At 35.6% G+C, this 17970-nt stretch overlaps 1 protein-coding gene across 1 annotated transcript in view; it reads left to right on the top strand.

Moving 5' to 3' along the window:
* The window catches only part of NEGR1 (neuronal growth regulator 1), a 949639-nt gene that overhangs the window by 711732 nt on the left and 219937 nt on the right, over positions 1-17970 (top strand). The window contains exon 5 of the mRNA XM_032640366.1: positions 14452-14572. Within this exon, the coding sequence (XP_032496257.1) occupies positions 14452-14572 (121 nt within the window). The remainder of the gene's footprint in view (positions 1-14451; positions 14573-17970) is intronic.

Below are 17970 nucleotides of genomic sequence, written 5' to 3'. Positions count from 1 at the left end.
TGATGACAATTGGCAAAAAGCAAAAAAGTTTGACATTTACAATTAATTCCACACAAATATTTGTTTAATCAGACAATGTGGTTAATCACCAAGGTGAAACTGAAAGTTACTAACACAGAATCCTGGTATAAAAGTTAATAAATTCAGTTCATAATCGTTATGCACATGCTAGTTATAATAATTTACTGTCCATACCAAATCTTTATAAGCATTGCAATTAAATATAAAACGCACATTAGAATTATAATGAGTAATTAGGGCAACATAACTAATATGCATGAAAATCCCAAAGTTCATTAAAATGTAAAACACAAAACCTGTTCTACCTAGTGTTTTGCATATTTTCTATAGCTAAATGAATGCCAGTAGAGTCTGTACATTGTTTTACCATTTTTGTTTTTTATGAATTATGCATTTAAAATGCCCTGGAAACATTTGGTTTAGTTACCAAATACAGGCTTATTTCAATTTGGAAGGAACAGTGCTAATACACACATGCACACACATGCACAAAACCACATTGAAATAGTTATTTGATGCTATTAGACCACCTCATAGGATTACTTCAGTAAGAAGAACATAAAACCATAATGGACCATTATTTCATGGGGCACACAGTGGAACACACTGGAAAGAGCCTGAAGATAATAGACCCAACAGGGAGCATTGTCTTGACAAGTCTTTACACTTTTTACATTATAGTCATACTCACCTCCTACTATGAATTTCCACTTTTTAAAAAAAAATGGTGAAATCAGATTCAGACAGAAATCCTAAACTGAGCGTTTAACCAAAATGATAATAGAAGCAGGACACATTGCTTCTAACATTGTTCTGGAACCATTCATCCTGCTTCTTTTATACACAAACATATAAACAGCTTCTAATATGCCCAGTATATACAGGTCACCTTTCTAGTTTATAATCATAGCCTGCAATTTATACACAAAGTAAATAAATTGTTTGGACTCATAAATATATTTCAGATCAACTAACAACAAGGATTTCTAGTCAAAATGAATACTCATTTCCTTAGCAAGCATATCCATTTATTTGGCCAACATACAGCCCTTTATTTCTAGAACGTAGAACTTTTTCAAAGAAATTTTTAGCTTTAGGTTACATTTTAGGTGAAATATGCCCCAAATTTTGTTATTTCCATATGCTGCTCAAAAAAATGTCTTTATTAGAAAATTCTTTAAGAAATATACATTATTTACAAATGGCAATGATGTCAATATTTACCAATATAATACATATGTACTTAAGTATCAATTATATATTACCTGAACATAATAAACACAACATTGAATCTAACTCATTGGAATTAACTGTATTGAGCTGAAAAACCTGGAGGATTAATTATAGCAAGTTATAGAATTATAATATTTTATAGAAATTATCATTCATCACGTTCATTTATTCAATGAACATTTTTTAAGTGTTCACTATGTCCCTCATACTGGGCTAGGCGTTAAAGAAACACAGAAGATTATGACACGTCGTTGGCCAGTTTTTAATTCCACTAGAGCCCTGAGCTTCTCTAAGGCAAGAGTTGTTTTAATCTATTCTTGACCAATAGCACTGAGTAAATAAATGATTAAGAGAACAGACAATAACTCAAGAAAAATTATTGTCAGTAGATGATACAGGAACATGGAAAAACCTCCCAATTTTCAAATGCATTTCATTTGTAATGGCTGAAGAAGCGGGGAGTCTTCCTAAAGTGAGTCCTCATCAGCCTTTCTGGGGTGCTCTAACAACAGCTTTCTGACATGCTAGCTTTCCACAGTACTTGGTTTGCATAGCACTTGCTATTCTTTTGGTTTCCATGGCAGCTCTGTTCTCTATGCTATATCTTCAGTCAGATATTCCTCACATTAGCTTACTCTGAAATCCATAATTCATTCCAGATACTTCATTTCCTTAGCAGAAGATAAAAAACTTTCCTTTTCAAGGCAGACATATATAACTCTCTTTGGCTTAAGTATGGAAGAGACTTTTAGCCTGAATGGCTTTGGAAAATTCTTGGGAATTCCCTGGCAGTCCAGTGGTTAAGACTCCATGCTTTCACTGCTTAGGGCCCAGGTTTGATCCCTGGTTGGGGAACTAAGATGCCACAAGCCGTGTGGCGTGGCCAAAAAAAAAAAGAAAAGAAAATTCTACTTACAAGTAAGAGTCTAGATTGTTCCTTGGCAATGTTGACTCCCAACCTCCTCTAAATGTAGATGGAATACTGTTTTGCAGCCCCACTGATGATGGGCTTGACCATGTGACTGCTTTGACTAATGGGTGTTATGACAGAGTAGACACATAAGTGAGAAATAGATGTTGGTTGTTATATGTCACCAAAATGAGGTGGTGATTTGTTACATAGTATTATTGTGGCAATAGCTGACTGAAACATGGCATAAGCCTAAAGGTTATCTGTGATTGCTTTCTTAGGCACCATATATTGGTGGAAGCCATAGACAAATACTGCTTGCATTTTTTCTAGAACTCTGCTTCCCAGGTACATAGTATTTTAATGCTGAGTTATATAGTACTACATGTGATAGTATATAATACATACAAATGAAATGCTAAAGTTAGCTATTTAATTTCAGATGCTTTGTTCCAAACCATATCTAAATAAGGAATATATTAAATTTAATTACATATATAAATAAATATATTTATATATAACAAATATATTCAACATGTATTTATTATTAATATATATTATGCATTATCTATACATATATATTCATCTAACTAAGTATAAAGGGATGAAAAAACTTAAGCTATATTGAGAATGGCCTGTGGAGAGAGCAAGGGGGCCAGTTAGGAGATTTGCAATATTCTAAGCAAGAAGTAGTGTTAGCTTGCACCAGCATGAGAGTTATGGGGTGGTGAGGAGTGATAAGATGCATTTTAAAGGTAGAACTTACAATATCACTGACTCCCTCAAGGCTTTGAAATATTTTGTAATGACACTGTTAAACTGGTAATACCAACTGTTCATCAAATGCAGAGATAAGCTTTGCAGGATGAGAGCAGTAAATAGAGAAGAATCTAGTGATTTCGATTTAAAGGGCACTAAATAAGATTGAGATTATAAGGAGGGTATCAGCTGCATATATATATATATATATTTTTATTTCTGACCAGAAGAGGAAAGAGCCTAAACATTTTTGCTAATAATTTATTCATGTGCTGCTGTTGCTGACATGGAATTTCTTATTTGTTAGTCAGACTTCTCCTTTCTTGACAAACCCATCAGTTGTCAAATTGCTTTTGCTGTTAGGCAGAGTTTTCTCAAACCACGTTTTATTTAATCATTTCAAGAAGGATGACATTTTTTTTCCCTTGTAAAACATTCTTAGTCCCAAATAAACCCATACTACTGTTTCTGAAAATTACATTTTTTCTACCACCCCTCCGTCCCACATCTTTAAATTTCTTTAAGATACACTATTTGTAGGCACAATGTCTCTCCCACTTTTTCTTCTTATTCTTTTGGTCTTAGTTACTACTTACTGTGTTTGCTCTGATTTAGCTTTCATTCTCCATAAATAGAAGTGTCCAAGACTGTGTTTTTCAAATAGGAAGAAAAACTACCTCTCAATTCTACAACTAGTATCACTTCCTGCTAGGTTGTTTTTCTCCTTGTTCATAAGTCCATGGCAAGTCTATGGATAAAGCACATCTGTTTCACAGTCATGACCTCTGTGGCTTTACTCTTTGAACCATGTAGAAGTAATATAACAGGAAAACCTCCAGGTTGCAGGTCGGAGCACACAGATGATTGACAACTCGAAATAAATGAAGAGGTAAAAGTGGTTCAGTTTAATGTTCATCTTCTTACTAGAGAATCTGTGCCTATAGTCTTGGAAAATTTCATTCACTTAACATATTTCCTATAGTCTTGCTAGACTTCCAACATTCTCCTTCATACATTTGAGGGCAGTGGGCAGGGAGAAATGGGTAGTTTACAATTAGATTTCTGTAATATAAATCTTATTTTTTCTTTAATTTCCGCCCTTTTTTTTTTCTAGCTACTCAAAGGCTTTCTTTTCTTTCCCTCCAAGACAGTGTGTTTGGAAAGTAATTCTTTAGAATATATTAGTAATATGAATTATTCATTTCTCAGAATTAAACAATTTTAATAACTGAATTTTAATCAACTTTTAAAATGTGCTATTTTAAGATTATTGAAGGCCACAGAAACAAGAAGAAATAATAAACCATTCAGTCAACTAAGAAATCTGATCCAGAGATTATTCTGCAGAGGTCAGAAGTTATACCATCCCAAGAGTCCTTGGTGCCTTCAGATTTACCAGTAGGTCCTTGGAGGAAGCTGGCCCTGAGACCAGAGGGAAACATGAACAGCTTAAAAATTAGCCTAAGGAAAGATTCTACCAATGCTATCCCCATCTATTACAGATTAAATCTTTATTGCTATCATTTATTTTACACTGATTAACTGCAAAAATCTTAAATTTATATAGGTCTAGTTTATTCACATTCTGAGAGATTAATATTAAGCTTTAAAAATGTACCATGACTTAAAGCATGACAATAAACATAATAGAGGCTTAAACAGCATATCTTAACTGATTAATACAACTAGAAAAATTTCCCCATGAGAAAAATAGTCCCAAGGATATTTTCACATTTTACAGGTAATCTATAGAAAGCATCTGAATTCTTCTAATCTGTGTTTTTTTTTTTTTTTTTTTGGTGGGGGGAGGATTCACTAAAAAATAATTTTTATATCAGGAAATTTATAACAGCTTCAATATGAGAAGAATGCATTCAAATATTTAAGAATTTGAAGGTTTGTACGATGGACAACTTTTGTTACAGGATCATATGTGCTGGGAAAAAAGATGCCTTTAGAGAATCCCAACTTCACAGTTCTTGCAAACTTGTTCAGTATATCCAAATCAATCACATACAGCTATAATTCAGCATGACTGACAACAGAGAAGAGAGCAAATCATGAATGAAGTCTAAAGAAAGAAAGTCTGGTGAACAGCTAGGAAAACAGTGAACCATTTAATTCCTATTGATACAGCTAGTGGCCCAATAAATCTCAGACATATTTTACAGTGGATGCATCACTGGAGTGAGCATTGCTGACTACAAGGGGACAGCTACTTCAGGCTGTAATTTCAGTAGTGCCGACCCTTGCCAAAAGCATGATATGAATGAATTCTGCCTAATCACGAACAAACTTCTCATTATATAACCCTTTCTCTCCTGTTCTTTTATCTACTTCTTCATGAGTCACAAATAACATAACCATCCATCCTTAAACGGCTTCTCACAGATGTACACTCATAACACAATATAAGATCATTCACACCACAATATTTTTGACTAATAAAAGCTTAGATATATTCAACTCCCTTGAAAGGATTAAATATTACAATAGCGTTAAACCATGAGTTTAGGAAAAGAATCCCTTATGTTGTAATGTTAAACAATGCACAGATTTTTCTTTGAGGGTTTAGGGGACCAGTGCTAGGACCTTCACCAATGCCCCTAAAAATCAGACTTACTACACAGTTATAGATCTTAGCTCTGGATTTTTTTTACAAAATATTTTACTTTTTACACACCTGTGTAAACATAAGGGAATTAGAGATCACAGCTTAGTACACTGTCATAATGAATATTGAATATTGAAGTTTAGTTTACATGCAAAATTCTTATCATTGTCATTCTTTTGAAAGAGAAAATGACCTCATCATATGCTTAACTGAATTAGTACGTTGATTTTGTATATGCCCTAACACATGACATACCTCCACAGTTACACATCTTTCTAGAAGGGACGCCTATGTGTTCCATACACTTTTGATGTTCTATCACATTATTGAACCCAAACCTCTTACTTCTTAGTCACTGAAACATAAGACAAGGTCTGCCACAAATGCATTACAAGGTAAATTTTTCTTGGTTAACTACAGTAAAAAAGCAGGATAATGATGGAATTCTGGGAGAGTAAAAAGTGATATACTAGTCTAGCTTTGAATTAAATTAATCACATGCTTGCAGCACAAAGACAATGATTCAAAAAAAAAAAAAAACAAAAAACAACAAAAAAGAACTTTAGTTTCCTTTTCTATCTGTATCTTATCATGATTCTATGCTCTTAAAGGGAACATAGCTGTGATACCCTATTCACTTGTAATAATTCTGTTTAATAATAGCCAAAGATTTTATTGACTGCTCAGTGCAAAACACTAGGGTAAGCACTTTAAAAGAAGTGTTTTACATTGTCTGTATAGCAATCTTATGAAGTAGGCACTATTTACAGACGCAAAAACTGGAGTTTAAAAGCGTTAAGTAACTCAGATGATAAATGTTAGAACCACTTTTTCTTGACTGCAAAGCGGGGCCTTTTTACTACACTGTTTTGCCACTGTGTAAATGTTTAAGGTCTTGGGGAAGAAGGAAGTACCTTACAAGCTGGATTATTTTCACTCCCTGTGAAAGCTGACCAGAGGTGTAATCAATGTGAAAGTCCTTTATGTCATGAAGACTATGATTTAACTATACTACAGTAGTTTGATTAAAAAAAAAAAAAAACAAAAACTAACTAGATATATTTTTTTAAATTTTCTCTTAGCAAGAGTATGGAGTTCTTAGTTTTCTTTAAAATCAAATTAGTCCATAAGATAAGGACATATGTGCTTCATAGAAATGTTTTATTGATCATGTGATCCATTTCTGTGAGAGCTATGACAACCTTGGAAAGATTTTCATATATTTCCCACCCTGAGTTACAACCTATCTTCAAGGAAGAAATTTTTCAACTATCATCATCCTCACCTGTAACAGTAGTGTGTTGAACAGGCACGTCTTACATGATGTGTTCTCTGGTAGGTACTGGAAACCTTAATTTTTTTTTTTTCAAAAACTGCATTTGACCAAGGCTGCCTTAATGTAGCTCACAAGTGTCAGAATCTAGACCAAGGTCAACATGCTTATTTACCACAGTGTTCTCCTATGTAGCTTCTCTAGGATGGATTTCTTCATGATTCACTTCTCATTATTATTTCTCACTCTTCTTTATTGTTGTAATTATTTAACATGGCACCTTTATCATTGTCCATTATTATTTTGAGGTGGCAGGGTGGTGATCAAATTCTTTTGCCTTTGAAATTCTAAAGTTTCACTGAAGCTACTTCACTTCACTAAAGCTATTAAAGCAATTCTCCAATTCACTCTTTTTTTTTGATAATAAGACTTTGTACAAAACCAAAGCTCCCATTGAGGATGGCAAGAGAGGAAGGTCTTTGTGGCTATTGTCATGTAACTAAGAAAACTTGAATCTGGATTAGGCTTGTTGGGTGCCAAGCACAGAGGTTCTGTTGCTTGCACCTGCAGAGCCTGGAGTTTTGAATGAAGAACCTTTAATTATCTTCATCCTGAAATGACTGGCTAAACAATAAAAGGAAATAATCCCACTGAGTAGATGAAAAGGGAAGACTCATTTTTTTTATGAGCATCTAATCACACAGATGTTAAATATCCCTTCTTGACCCTTTCACTGTTGACCTTACCCAACATCTGTCCTTTGCCATTCCCCACATCTGTCCAATAACATTCATCTGAAATTGATTTTTTTTCACTGTGCAATTGTTTCAGCTCACAACCATATACAATTTGATACAAGGGCGGGATGCCTAAATTTCAGCATTGCACATAAATCAGTCTATTCTAAAGGATGCCTTTGTACTTATGAATTTGAGGGGCCCAAGTAATCACCTTCTTTGCTGCTGTGGTGTAATTAAAAGAAGTTACATCTGAGTAGAACAAAAAAACTATCTCTGTGGAAGGAAAAACAGTTCCAGAAATAAAAATGCCTATAGTGAAGGTGAAAGAAATAAGCCCTGCAAGCAACCACTCAGGTTTTACCATTTGATTGTCTTTTCTAGGAAGAGCCCAATATGATTTCCTAAAACATGGAACATTCCGTGGAAAATGAGTGTTTGGTACAACTTAACCAAGCATACATAATATTCACTGTTACACCTCCAGCTGGAGATTTAATTAGTCATAATTGTTATGAGGTATATATTTCTAGCAAACAAGTGAGCCTATCCTTCTGATGCAAATAATTTCATCACATAAAACTCATTAGTCCATTATAGCTCATAAGCACACAGAAGTCTGTTGAACCAGTGATGACTGTTGACTTGAAAACTCATGTATCACATAATATAGGATGTGGAATAGACATTAGACATCTACTTTTCCAACTGTCCAGCATATCCAGAATATGTCCCAAGAATTATTAGGCCCACAGGAACTCCAATATAAAATTTTCTATAATTCTGTGGTCTCATAAATTTGGAAAAGCTCCATACTATAAGAGATTCATAAGGCATATATGGACATCACAGTCTCTAGGATGTGCTCTAGAAAAGAAACCTATTGGGTTTAATTAGACATTTCAGTGGCCATATAACTCTTTTATTTATACAAAGTAATGTGGTTCAGAATGGTGTATACTTGGAATTTCACTAAAAATGCCTTCTCACTGCCAGTTAACTAAAATGAGTTGACTCAGGTCCAATGTGACCAATGATCTATTTAATTAAATTTTCTCTCAATTCCTGCCTTTTATGTGGATTGGCCAATGATTTTCTCATCATCCTAAAGATTACTACATCAGCTTCCTAGCTGTTCTGCCTGTTTCCTCTTCTGCCTCTATGCAGAACATGTTCCATACATTGGCCAAAAAATCTGCATAAAATGTTAATCAAACCATGTCCCACCTCTGCTCAAAATCTCCAAAACCTCATCTTCTTACAATAAAATTCAAAGGCTTTACCATGGGCTACCGGACCCTCCGAATCTGAGTTCCAGGTACCCACCCAACCTTCTCTTCTGGATTCTTCCTCTCACCTGCTCAAGTCATGTTGACCATTTTGCTGTTCCTCAAACTTGTTGAGCATGTTTCTACCTCAATGGTCTCAACTCAGGGTCTTTGACTTTTCTGTTTCCTCTTATTTTAATAGTTTCCTACAAATAACCACATGATTCCTTTCCTCATATCATTTAATTCTCTGCTCAAATATTGCCTTATCAATAAGGAGCTCTGTAACTGCACCATATAAAATAACCCACTTTGCATTCATTTTTCTTTTACCCTGCTCAGTTTCCATCTTAGTTCATATGGTTCTCGTACTGTGTATTTATGTATTTACTGTTTGCATATTCATGTACACGCACACACACATACAAAGTCAAGAATATTAGCCCTGTGAGACCAGGAATGTTACTTTTTCATTAATGTAGTCCCCAGTAAAAATACTTGTTGAATTGATGAAGGAATGAAGAATAAATAAGTGGATGAATCCTCTTCCTCTTGAATAGTCATTTTCAGAAGAGGCAAAATAATAGCATAAGGGTTCATTCATGTCCCAAAGAAAAATCAGTACAGCTTTCAAGTTCAAGTTTATAATTTTAGCCTCAAAATGAAATCTACTTAAGACTCCTCTCTCCATATTTATTACTTACACCCCATAGCCCTTTAATTCTCTAACACATAAAATGCTCTTAGGCCTTTTTCTTATTCACAAGTGTTAATTCCTGTTTTGTTCTTTATCTAGGCTTCCATATGTCATTTTAGTATCTCTCCATTTTCAGTGTCCTTCACAGCAGCCTGTGAACCCCCTAGACAACATGATCATGCCTCTTTAATTTGTATGGTACCTAGTGCTGAGCCATATGCACACTGTACTGCATAATAGCCTTTTAATGACAAATTCGATTTTTATTTTGGTTCATTATGCCTGGGTTTTCAGGCAGTGTTCCGGATTTCATGGTTTTGTTTGTAATGAGTCATGGCCCCATTGACAAACAAGGAGTAATTAAACTAACCAGGTTATCAATAGAAGCTTGTGATGGATCTCCTGTTGCATATGTTATTTCATCTTCAATAATAGTTGGATATCATAAAAGATTATGGCCTCTTAGTGTGACAGACAGAGAGAAAGAGATGAAAGCCTGGGAGAACAAGAGTAAAAATATAATCTTACTCATACTTCTCACAAGCAAAAGAGTATCATAGTAATTGACAATAAGAGGGTTTTCATTTATAAATATCTTTTGTAATTTTATTACCTTATAAGGGGGGGATGTGAATCTTTGCTTAACAAAAAAAGTTAAAATTTATCAAATGGTTCCTTATATTGAGTTAGAGATATGCATGTGTTTGTATTTGTGTATTTATAAATGTGTGTATGTGTATTATCTCATAACATTTTCTTATTCAAACTTCTCTGGTAATCATTTTTTATTATTTTTCACCAAGTTATTAGCAAGCACTTTTATAAAAATATTTATTTGCAAGTTTTTTTCCAATTGAACCTTTACTATTAAGAATAAGAATCTCACAGAGAAATAGAGGTGCTATAATTTCAAAGTGAAGTATCACCCTTAACAGAAAATGATTACTCTGCTCAGGTATTTTTAAAATGAAAGGCAATATTCTGTTGTAAGAGTGTTTACAGTTTTCACTTTCACTGCATATTGAAAATTCATTAAACTCTGTACTTTTTTTATTGCTTTCTAAAAAAACTTAAAATAAATCCAAAGTGCACACTTACTCAGATCTTTTGTCTGAATGAATTAGTATTTGCACCTTCTAGGTTCCTGTTGTATTGAACTGTTTCCCATAGTGTTATTTGAAATATGTACTATGTTAAATGTAAATTGGTAGGAAAGAAAATATTTATGGAAAATGACATGCATATAAAACTAGAAGATAGCATAGGAGAAAATCTAGATGACATTGGGCTTGGTGATGACTTTTTAGATACAATACCAAAAGCACAATTCATGAAAGAGATAGTTGATAAGTTGGACCTCGTTAAAATGAGAAGTTTTGACTCTGTGAAACACAATATCAAGAAAATAAAAAGACAAGCCACAGACTGAGAGAAAATATTTGCAAAATACACATCTGATAAAGGACTGTTATCTAAAATATACAAAGAACCCTTAAAACACAATAAAAATAATACAAACAACCCAATTAAAAATGAACCAAAGACCTCACCAAAGATATACAGATGGTAAATAAGCATATGAAAAGACACTTCACATCATATCATCAGTGAAATGTAAATTAAAACAATGAGATACCACTACATACCTATTAGAATGACCAAAATCTGGAGCACTGACAACTCCAAATGCTAGTGAGGACATGGAGCAACAGGAATTCCCATACGTTGCTGGCGGGAAGATAGTTTGTCAGTTTCTTACAAAACTAAACATATAGTTACCATACAATCCAGCAATTGCACTTCTTGGTATTTACCCAAAATAGTTGAAAACTTAGTTCCACACAAAAAATAGATGTTTAGAGTGGCTTTACATATGATTGCCAATGCTTGGAAGCAACCAAGAAGTTCTTCAACAGGTGGATGGATAAACTGTGATACATACAGACAATGGAATATTACTCAGGGCTAAAAAGAAATGAGTTATCAAGCCATGGAAAGACATAGAGGAACCTTAAATGCATATTACTAAGTGGAGAAGCCAAGCTGAAAAGGCTACATGCTATATGACTCCAACTATTTAACATTCTGGAAAAAGAAAAACTATGGAGAAAATTTAAAAATCAGTGGTTGATGAGGGTGGTGAGGTAGTAAAAAATGAATAGGCAGATATAGGAAAATTTAGGAATAAGAGGGTTTTAAGGGCAGTGAAAATACTTCGTACGGTATCGTGATGATGGATGTGTGTCATTATGCTTTTGTCCAAACCCATAGAATGTACAGCAGCAACAGTGAACCCTAATGTAAACTATGACTTTAAGTCATAATAATGTGTCAGTGCAGGTTCACCACTTGCAACAAATGTACCACTCTGGTAGAAGATATTGACAATGGAGAGGCTATCCATGTGTTAGGGAAAGGAGTATATGGGAAATCTTTGCATCTTCCACTCAATTTTGTGTGAACTTAAAACTGTTCTAAAAATAGTCTATTAAAAAAAATGACACATGCATACAACTCCTAATGTTTCCCTCCAAAACTCATCTACCTCCAGTCTAACCCATCTCAATCAACTGGTATTTCTAACTTTCTATTTAAGTCAAGTGAAATCACCCTTGTTTTTTATAAAAAGTCTGTCCAGAAATCATGTTGGCTCCAACTTCACAATAGACCCCAAAGCTGGTCACTTTCCACTGCCTCAGGTGCTACCACCCAGGTATGAGCTCCCAACATCACTTGTCTTCTTACTGCAACAGCTTTCATCCTGGTCTCGCAGTGGTCTCTTCTCAACACGGCAGCCTGAGTGATGTGATACTTTTAAAACAAAAGTCAGATTATATCCCTCCTCTGCAGTGGTTCACCATTTCACTCAGAGTAGAAGCCAAGTCCTTAAAATGGACCTCAAGGTCCTATCTGATCTTTCCTCCTTTGGCTCCATATATTATTCAGGGTTCTGCAGACAAACAAAACACATAATATATGTGTGTATCTATATACACACACATACCTATACACACATATACATACATACATATGTGATATATATATGATGTAGATATATAGAGAGAGACAGAGACAGAGAGAGATTATATTATGAGGAAATGGTTCACTTCTTAGCTGGCTGAGAAGTCCCACAAACTACTGTCTGCAAGCTAGAGACCCAGGAAAGTCAGTGGTGTAGTTCGGTCCAAGTCCAAAAGCCTGAGAACCAGGGGAGCCAGTTGTGTAAATCTCAGTTTTAGAGCAGAAGACTGATACCTTAGCTCAAGCAGTCAGGTAGAGAAGGGACAGTCTCCTTTCCTCTGCCTTTTCTATTCAGGCCTTCAATTGACTGTATGATGTGCACCCAACATGGGAAGGGCAGTATGCTGCTGAATTCACTGATTCAAATTCTAATCACATTAGAAATACCCTCACAGTCACACCCAGAAATAAGGTTTAGCAAATATCTGGATGCTCTATGACCCAATCAAGTTGACACAAAATGAACCATCACACTCTGTCTCCTGCTACTGCCCCTTCTTTCTTTTTGCTTCAGTCACACTGATCTCCTTGCTATTTCTCAACTGAACCAGGCTTGCTTCAGCCTCAGAGCCTTACTGCAAGCTGTTCCCTCTACCAGTAAGGCTCTTTCTCCAGATACTCACATAGCAAACTCGCTCATCTACATCATCTTTGCTTAAATCTTTCCTTGTCAATGAGTCCTACTCAGATTAGCTTTTATAAAATTGCAACCCATTCCTTGCTCTAATTCCTCTTACCTTGCTCTAGTGCTTTTTTTTTTGATATTTCTTCTAACATTTTATTTAAATTATTTATTTTATTTACTGCTGATACTCTGTCTCCCCATCCACCCCCACACCCACCCCCGCCCCCCACTCCACCCCCGTCTAGAATGTAAGCTTTATCATGTCAGGGAGTTTAACTGCTTGTGCCTTGAGAAAGGCCTGGTATGTATCAATGGCTCAATAACTATTTGATGAATAAAAGAAATGGCTATGTTATGTATAATATGCATATTATATATATATTATATATAATGAAGCTTTTTAAGCATCATTTTGTGCCAGGCACTGTGCTTTGACCTCTGAATATGAAGAGATGAATCAGATATTTACCCTGCCTTTAGGCAGTGACAAAGACGCCTGGCATACCCATAAATAATTACAATACAAGATAGAAAGTGTGTTGTATGAGAGATTTAGATAAACTACTCAAAGGGGAAAGGTATTTCCAGCCAGAGCAACAGGGAAGAGTATAGAAATGGTGACCCCTAAATTTGGGTCTTGGATCTGTAGAAATGGTGAAGAATAGCATTCTAGGTAGAAGGAACCACATTTAAAAAAATCACTAATGTGCTAAAGCATAGGGAGTAGGGAAAACCACAGAATATGGAAAGAACTCAGACTTTGAGTCAACATGTCTGACGTCAAATCTAAACTCTGAAGCTAAGTAGCTGTGTGACCTTAGACAAAGTATTTAACCTCTCTGAGTTTCAGTTCTCACATCTGTAAAATTGGGATAATGCCATCTCGCCTAGAGTATTCTGTGAGGAAATCATGAACATAAAGCACCAAACCCCCTGACTTGCTCCCAGCCATCACTCAGTGAATAAGAGCTATTATTGGAGTGTAGTTTGACTGGAGTACAGATGAAATGTTCCCCTCAACAATGCCATTTTCCAATAGGAAGCAAGGCCAAAATGTATTGCATTTACTCTGCACTCCCTGGTAACATTCATCTATTGTCCAACTTGAAAACTGAAGCTGAAAATTACTAGTTTTGTAAGAGAAGCATAAAACACTGAAAATGTGATGCATTGGCCTATCAGACATAAGATTACTTTGAATATAGAAGGAATAAAAATATGTGTGCTCTATACTTTGGTTGAAGATTATTTTAACTTACCCACAGTTTCTTTCTTTCTTTGTTTCTTTTTCAGTTGCTCCTACGATTCAGGAAATTAAATCTGGCACTGTGGCCCCGGGACGCAGTGGATTGATAAGATGCGAAGGTGCGGGTGTACCGCCTCCGGCCTTTGAATGGTACAAAGGAGAGAAGAAGTAAGGACCTTGTGATTATTACTCTGTTTCAAGCACTTTGAGCTAATGTGTTTGTGTTTCAGATATTTACTTTAAGCAGTTTCTTTAACTGGCTTGAATGATTCTCAGCAGCCTTTTCTCGGGCAGGCAAACTGAAGAGGCCCACGTGGTGGGGATGAGTAGCTAACAGCATCCAGAAGAAATGTCCACTTTGGTTTATATGATCTCAGAAATGCCTTCAAATCCCCCATCACTGGTGCATTTCATTGCTTTCCCTCCCTTCTGAGCCAGCACACCATTGCTCTTGCCGGCAACCATGTTTACTTGGGAAATAAACCAGCTCTTAAAGGACTTGGGCACAGTTTCCATGAGAGCACTCCAAAAGCAGTCAGAGCTGCGGACTCTGCCTGGCTTCCTTGAAAATCCTCAACCCTTTCACCTGCTTCCCTCTCTCACAAGTCATTTTAACATTTTGTTTCATAGAACGTGGCATTTAAGTATTCTATCACTAAAGGGACAGTAGAGGGATAAAATACATGGTTGAATGACTAACCAAGGGGATTTGAGGACTACTCTAACTTCAGAGGAGCTTGGGGAGTTTCAGAAAGCCTTAGCAAGAGCTGTTGAACAAGAGAAGACAGAACTTGATGACTTCCTCTTTACTTTCAACCATTGGGCTCAGTCAGATCTCTTTACCTGCTCTTATCAAGCCATCAAAGAAGAATAGGCCCCCCTGGGTAAAATGGCAGATGTAATGCAGAGGGGAGGGTATTATCTATAATATATATTTTTTTGCTTCAAAACCAGGGAAGGGATGTATTCAAGAAAATGTTAGTTTGGACCATATGAACTTTCCATTTTTCAGTCAAAAAGGCTAAATGTTGGCAATCTCATACTATTCAACATATACATATGGGGTTTATTTATTAGTGTCATGGCTCATAACTAATTACAGCTAAATGTCTGAACAGAAAACAGGTGAAATCACATAAGAACTTAGATGTTGCCACAATGGATGAGTATGAATGTGACATAAGCAGGTATTTTGTTTCTTAAACTGTAATCAAAAGAGGATTTATGGAAGATATTCTCTTTCAACATCAGGCTTAACAATAAAAGATATCCCCATAGCTATCTCATTTGTTTTGGATAACTGACAGTGGTTTTACCTAAAAATTTTCATAGTTGTTTTTTATGCAACCTCTTCTACAATTTGGGCTGCTCAATTACTACTTCTTTTTACTAATTAATTAATGCTTTTAACTAATTCTAAATCTTTGTATCTTCCTGGAAGCCCCTATATTTTCATATACCTAGAATTAGATAAACTGGTCTGTGGTCACCCTTGTCCCATGTTACAGTATTACATATATGGCAATATTACCTTCCTCAGATTCTGATAATCCAGGCTGGGAAGTCTTCAGTTTGTGAAGATCTTTAGAGATAAACATCTGGGAGAGTGGTTCTCAGTCCTTTGAAAATTATGAAACCCTTTGTTCAAATGCAATCTTTTTTGGAAGCCCAATATGTAACATCTGTGAAAGTAAGGGTGAATGGAGCCTCAGTTCCATCTGCTCTGAGCCTGCCCTTCCATTAGGATGTCCTTGCAGCCCCTCCTCCCCATCTCAGGTTCTCCGCAAAGCACAGTCTTAAAAATTGACTTGAATTATTTTACATATCTTTCAAAGTCACTTGTGAAACTGTGTCATACCTTTCTTAAAGGCTAACAAGCAGAATTATTGTTAGCAGCACAAGTGAGAACTCCTTTGCTAAAGTCCATTTTGTTTCTAATAATTTTTTTTTGCTATACCTCTCTCTTCCCCTTTCCTAAATTCAGTGACTATTGTCAAAACAGGCTACAACAATCCTCAGCCCACTTTCTTGACCTATAGCAAAGGTAGCAAAGAGCCAATTGGTGTCCACAGTCATAGCTTCAGTGATTTTTGTTTTTCCAAGTGGGGCGATGGACTATAGTTTTTATTAGATTTTCAAAGGAGTTTAGAATCACTGCTAAAAAAGGTAGATAGATTGCCCCCAGTCAGTGCCCCTCCCTAATACACTCACACGTGAGAAAATCTAGCTGCTATGAAAATCAAATGCACTTATCAAAGGCAAACACATTTTCACTTCAGAATGAAGTATACATTTATCATTTGTTAGAGTTATATTTGAGGAAATATTCAAATTCTCAAATACAACTAGAATTTATAAATTCCTCTTAAAATTATAGAAAAGCAAGTTTGAGTATATGCAGGGAGTAAGAGAGAGAAAAATTCTGCTTGCTGAATGATTGTTGTTACACTCACTAAGAGCATCTACCATGCTATCTAAAGGGCCCAGGCCATTTAAAATATTTATTTCATCAAAATGAAAAACTATGTGTGGTTGGGAGTCCGCCTGCCGATGCAGGGGACAAAGGTTCGTGCCCCGGTCCGGGAAGATCCCACATGCCATGGAGCGGCTGGGCCCGTGAGCCATGGTCACTGAGCCTGCACTTCCAGAGCCTGTGCTCCTTAACGGGAGAGGCCACAACAGTGAGAGGCCCACGTACCACAAAAAAAAAAAAAAAAAAAAAAAACAAAGAAAAACTATGTAATGAGCACCTGATATTTAATATTAACCCATTTTATTTTCACAACAAACCTATAAGATAGATACTACTCACCTTTTGCTGAAGAGAAACAAAAGCAGTGTTTTTAAGTAATTTGCACAAGTCTATAGTTAGTGACAGAGCTGGGATTTGAGCCTAGGAAGTCTTGCAAATATTCATGCAGAGTCTGTGGATTTAACCCTTATACTATGGCACCCAGTATTGTTCATGGGACCTCAGAGTCTATCAAAAATAATTTGAAATATCAATGTTAAATGCCAGGGTAAAGGCATTGCAGGTAATTTACAAGTTAGCAAAATAAAAGACTGCACATACGAACACTCACTTATACTTTCCCAATTGGTTTCATCAAAGACACAGAAATAATGGAGTCAAAGTAACCAGACAGAAAAGAAACAGATACACCATGTTTTCAAATTGTTTTCTTGACCTCAAGGTCATTACCAGGAGCATGAGGCTGACAGAGACTGTCGGAGCAGAGCATAGTTTTTACAAGATCTTGAGTTTTATTTCCTGGAGATCTTTTATACTTGAGGTTTACAAAAAACATTCAGAAATAACTTACTCTCTTCACTTATACTTAAGGGGATGTTTATAAAAACTCATCTCGCTTAAATCAAGATCTTCAAAGCCAGATCTTCATTCAAATAAATATAAACAAATAAACACAAACAAATAAACAAGAGGAAGTACCTGATCATCTCTAATCTTATCTCTGCGTATAGTTCTTCCACATCCTGTAAAATCTGTTTCTGTGTGCTGGGAATAATATGCTTGAAAGCCTTTAAAAAAAAAAAACTGCAAAATG

Source organism: Phocoena sinus, chromosome 1 (genome assembly GCF_008692025.1).
Source record: "Phocoena sinus isolate mPhoSin1 chromosome 1, mPhoSin1.pri, whole genome shotgun sequence".
Classification (NCBI taxonomy): domain Eukaryota; kingdom Metazoa; phylum Chordata; class Mammalia; order Artiodactyla; family Phocoenidae; genus Phocoena; species Phocoena sinus.
Note: the sequence above shows the minus strand (reverse complement) of the source record. Positions and strands in the feature narration are given on the sequence as shown.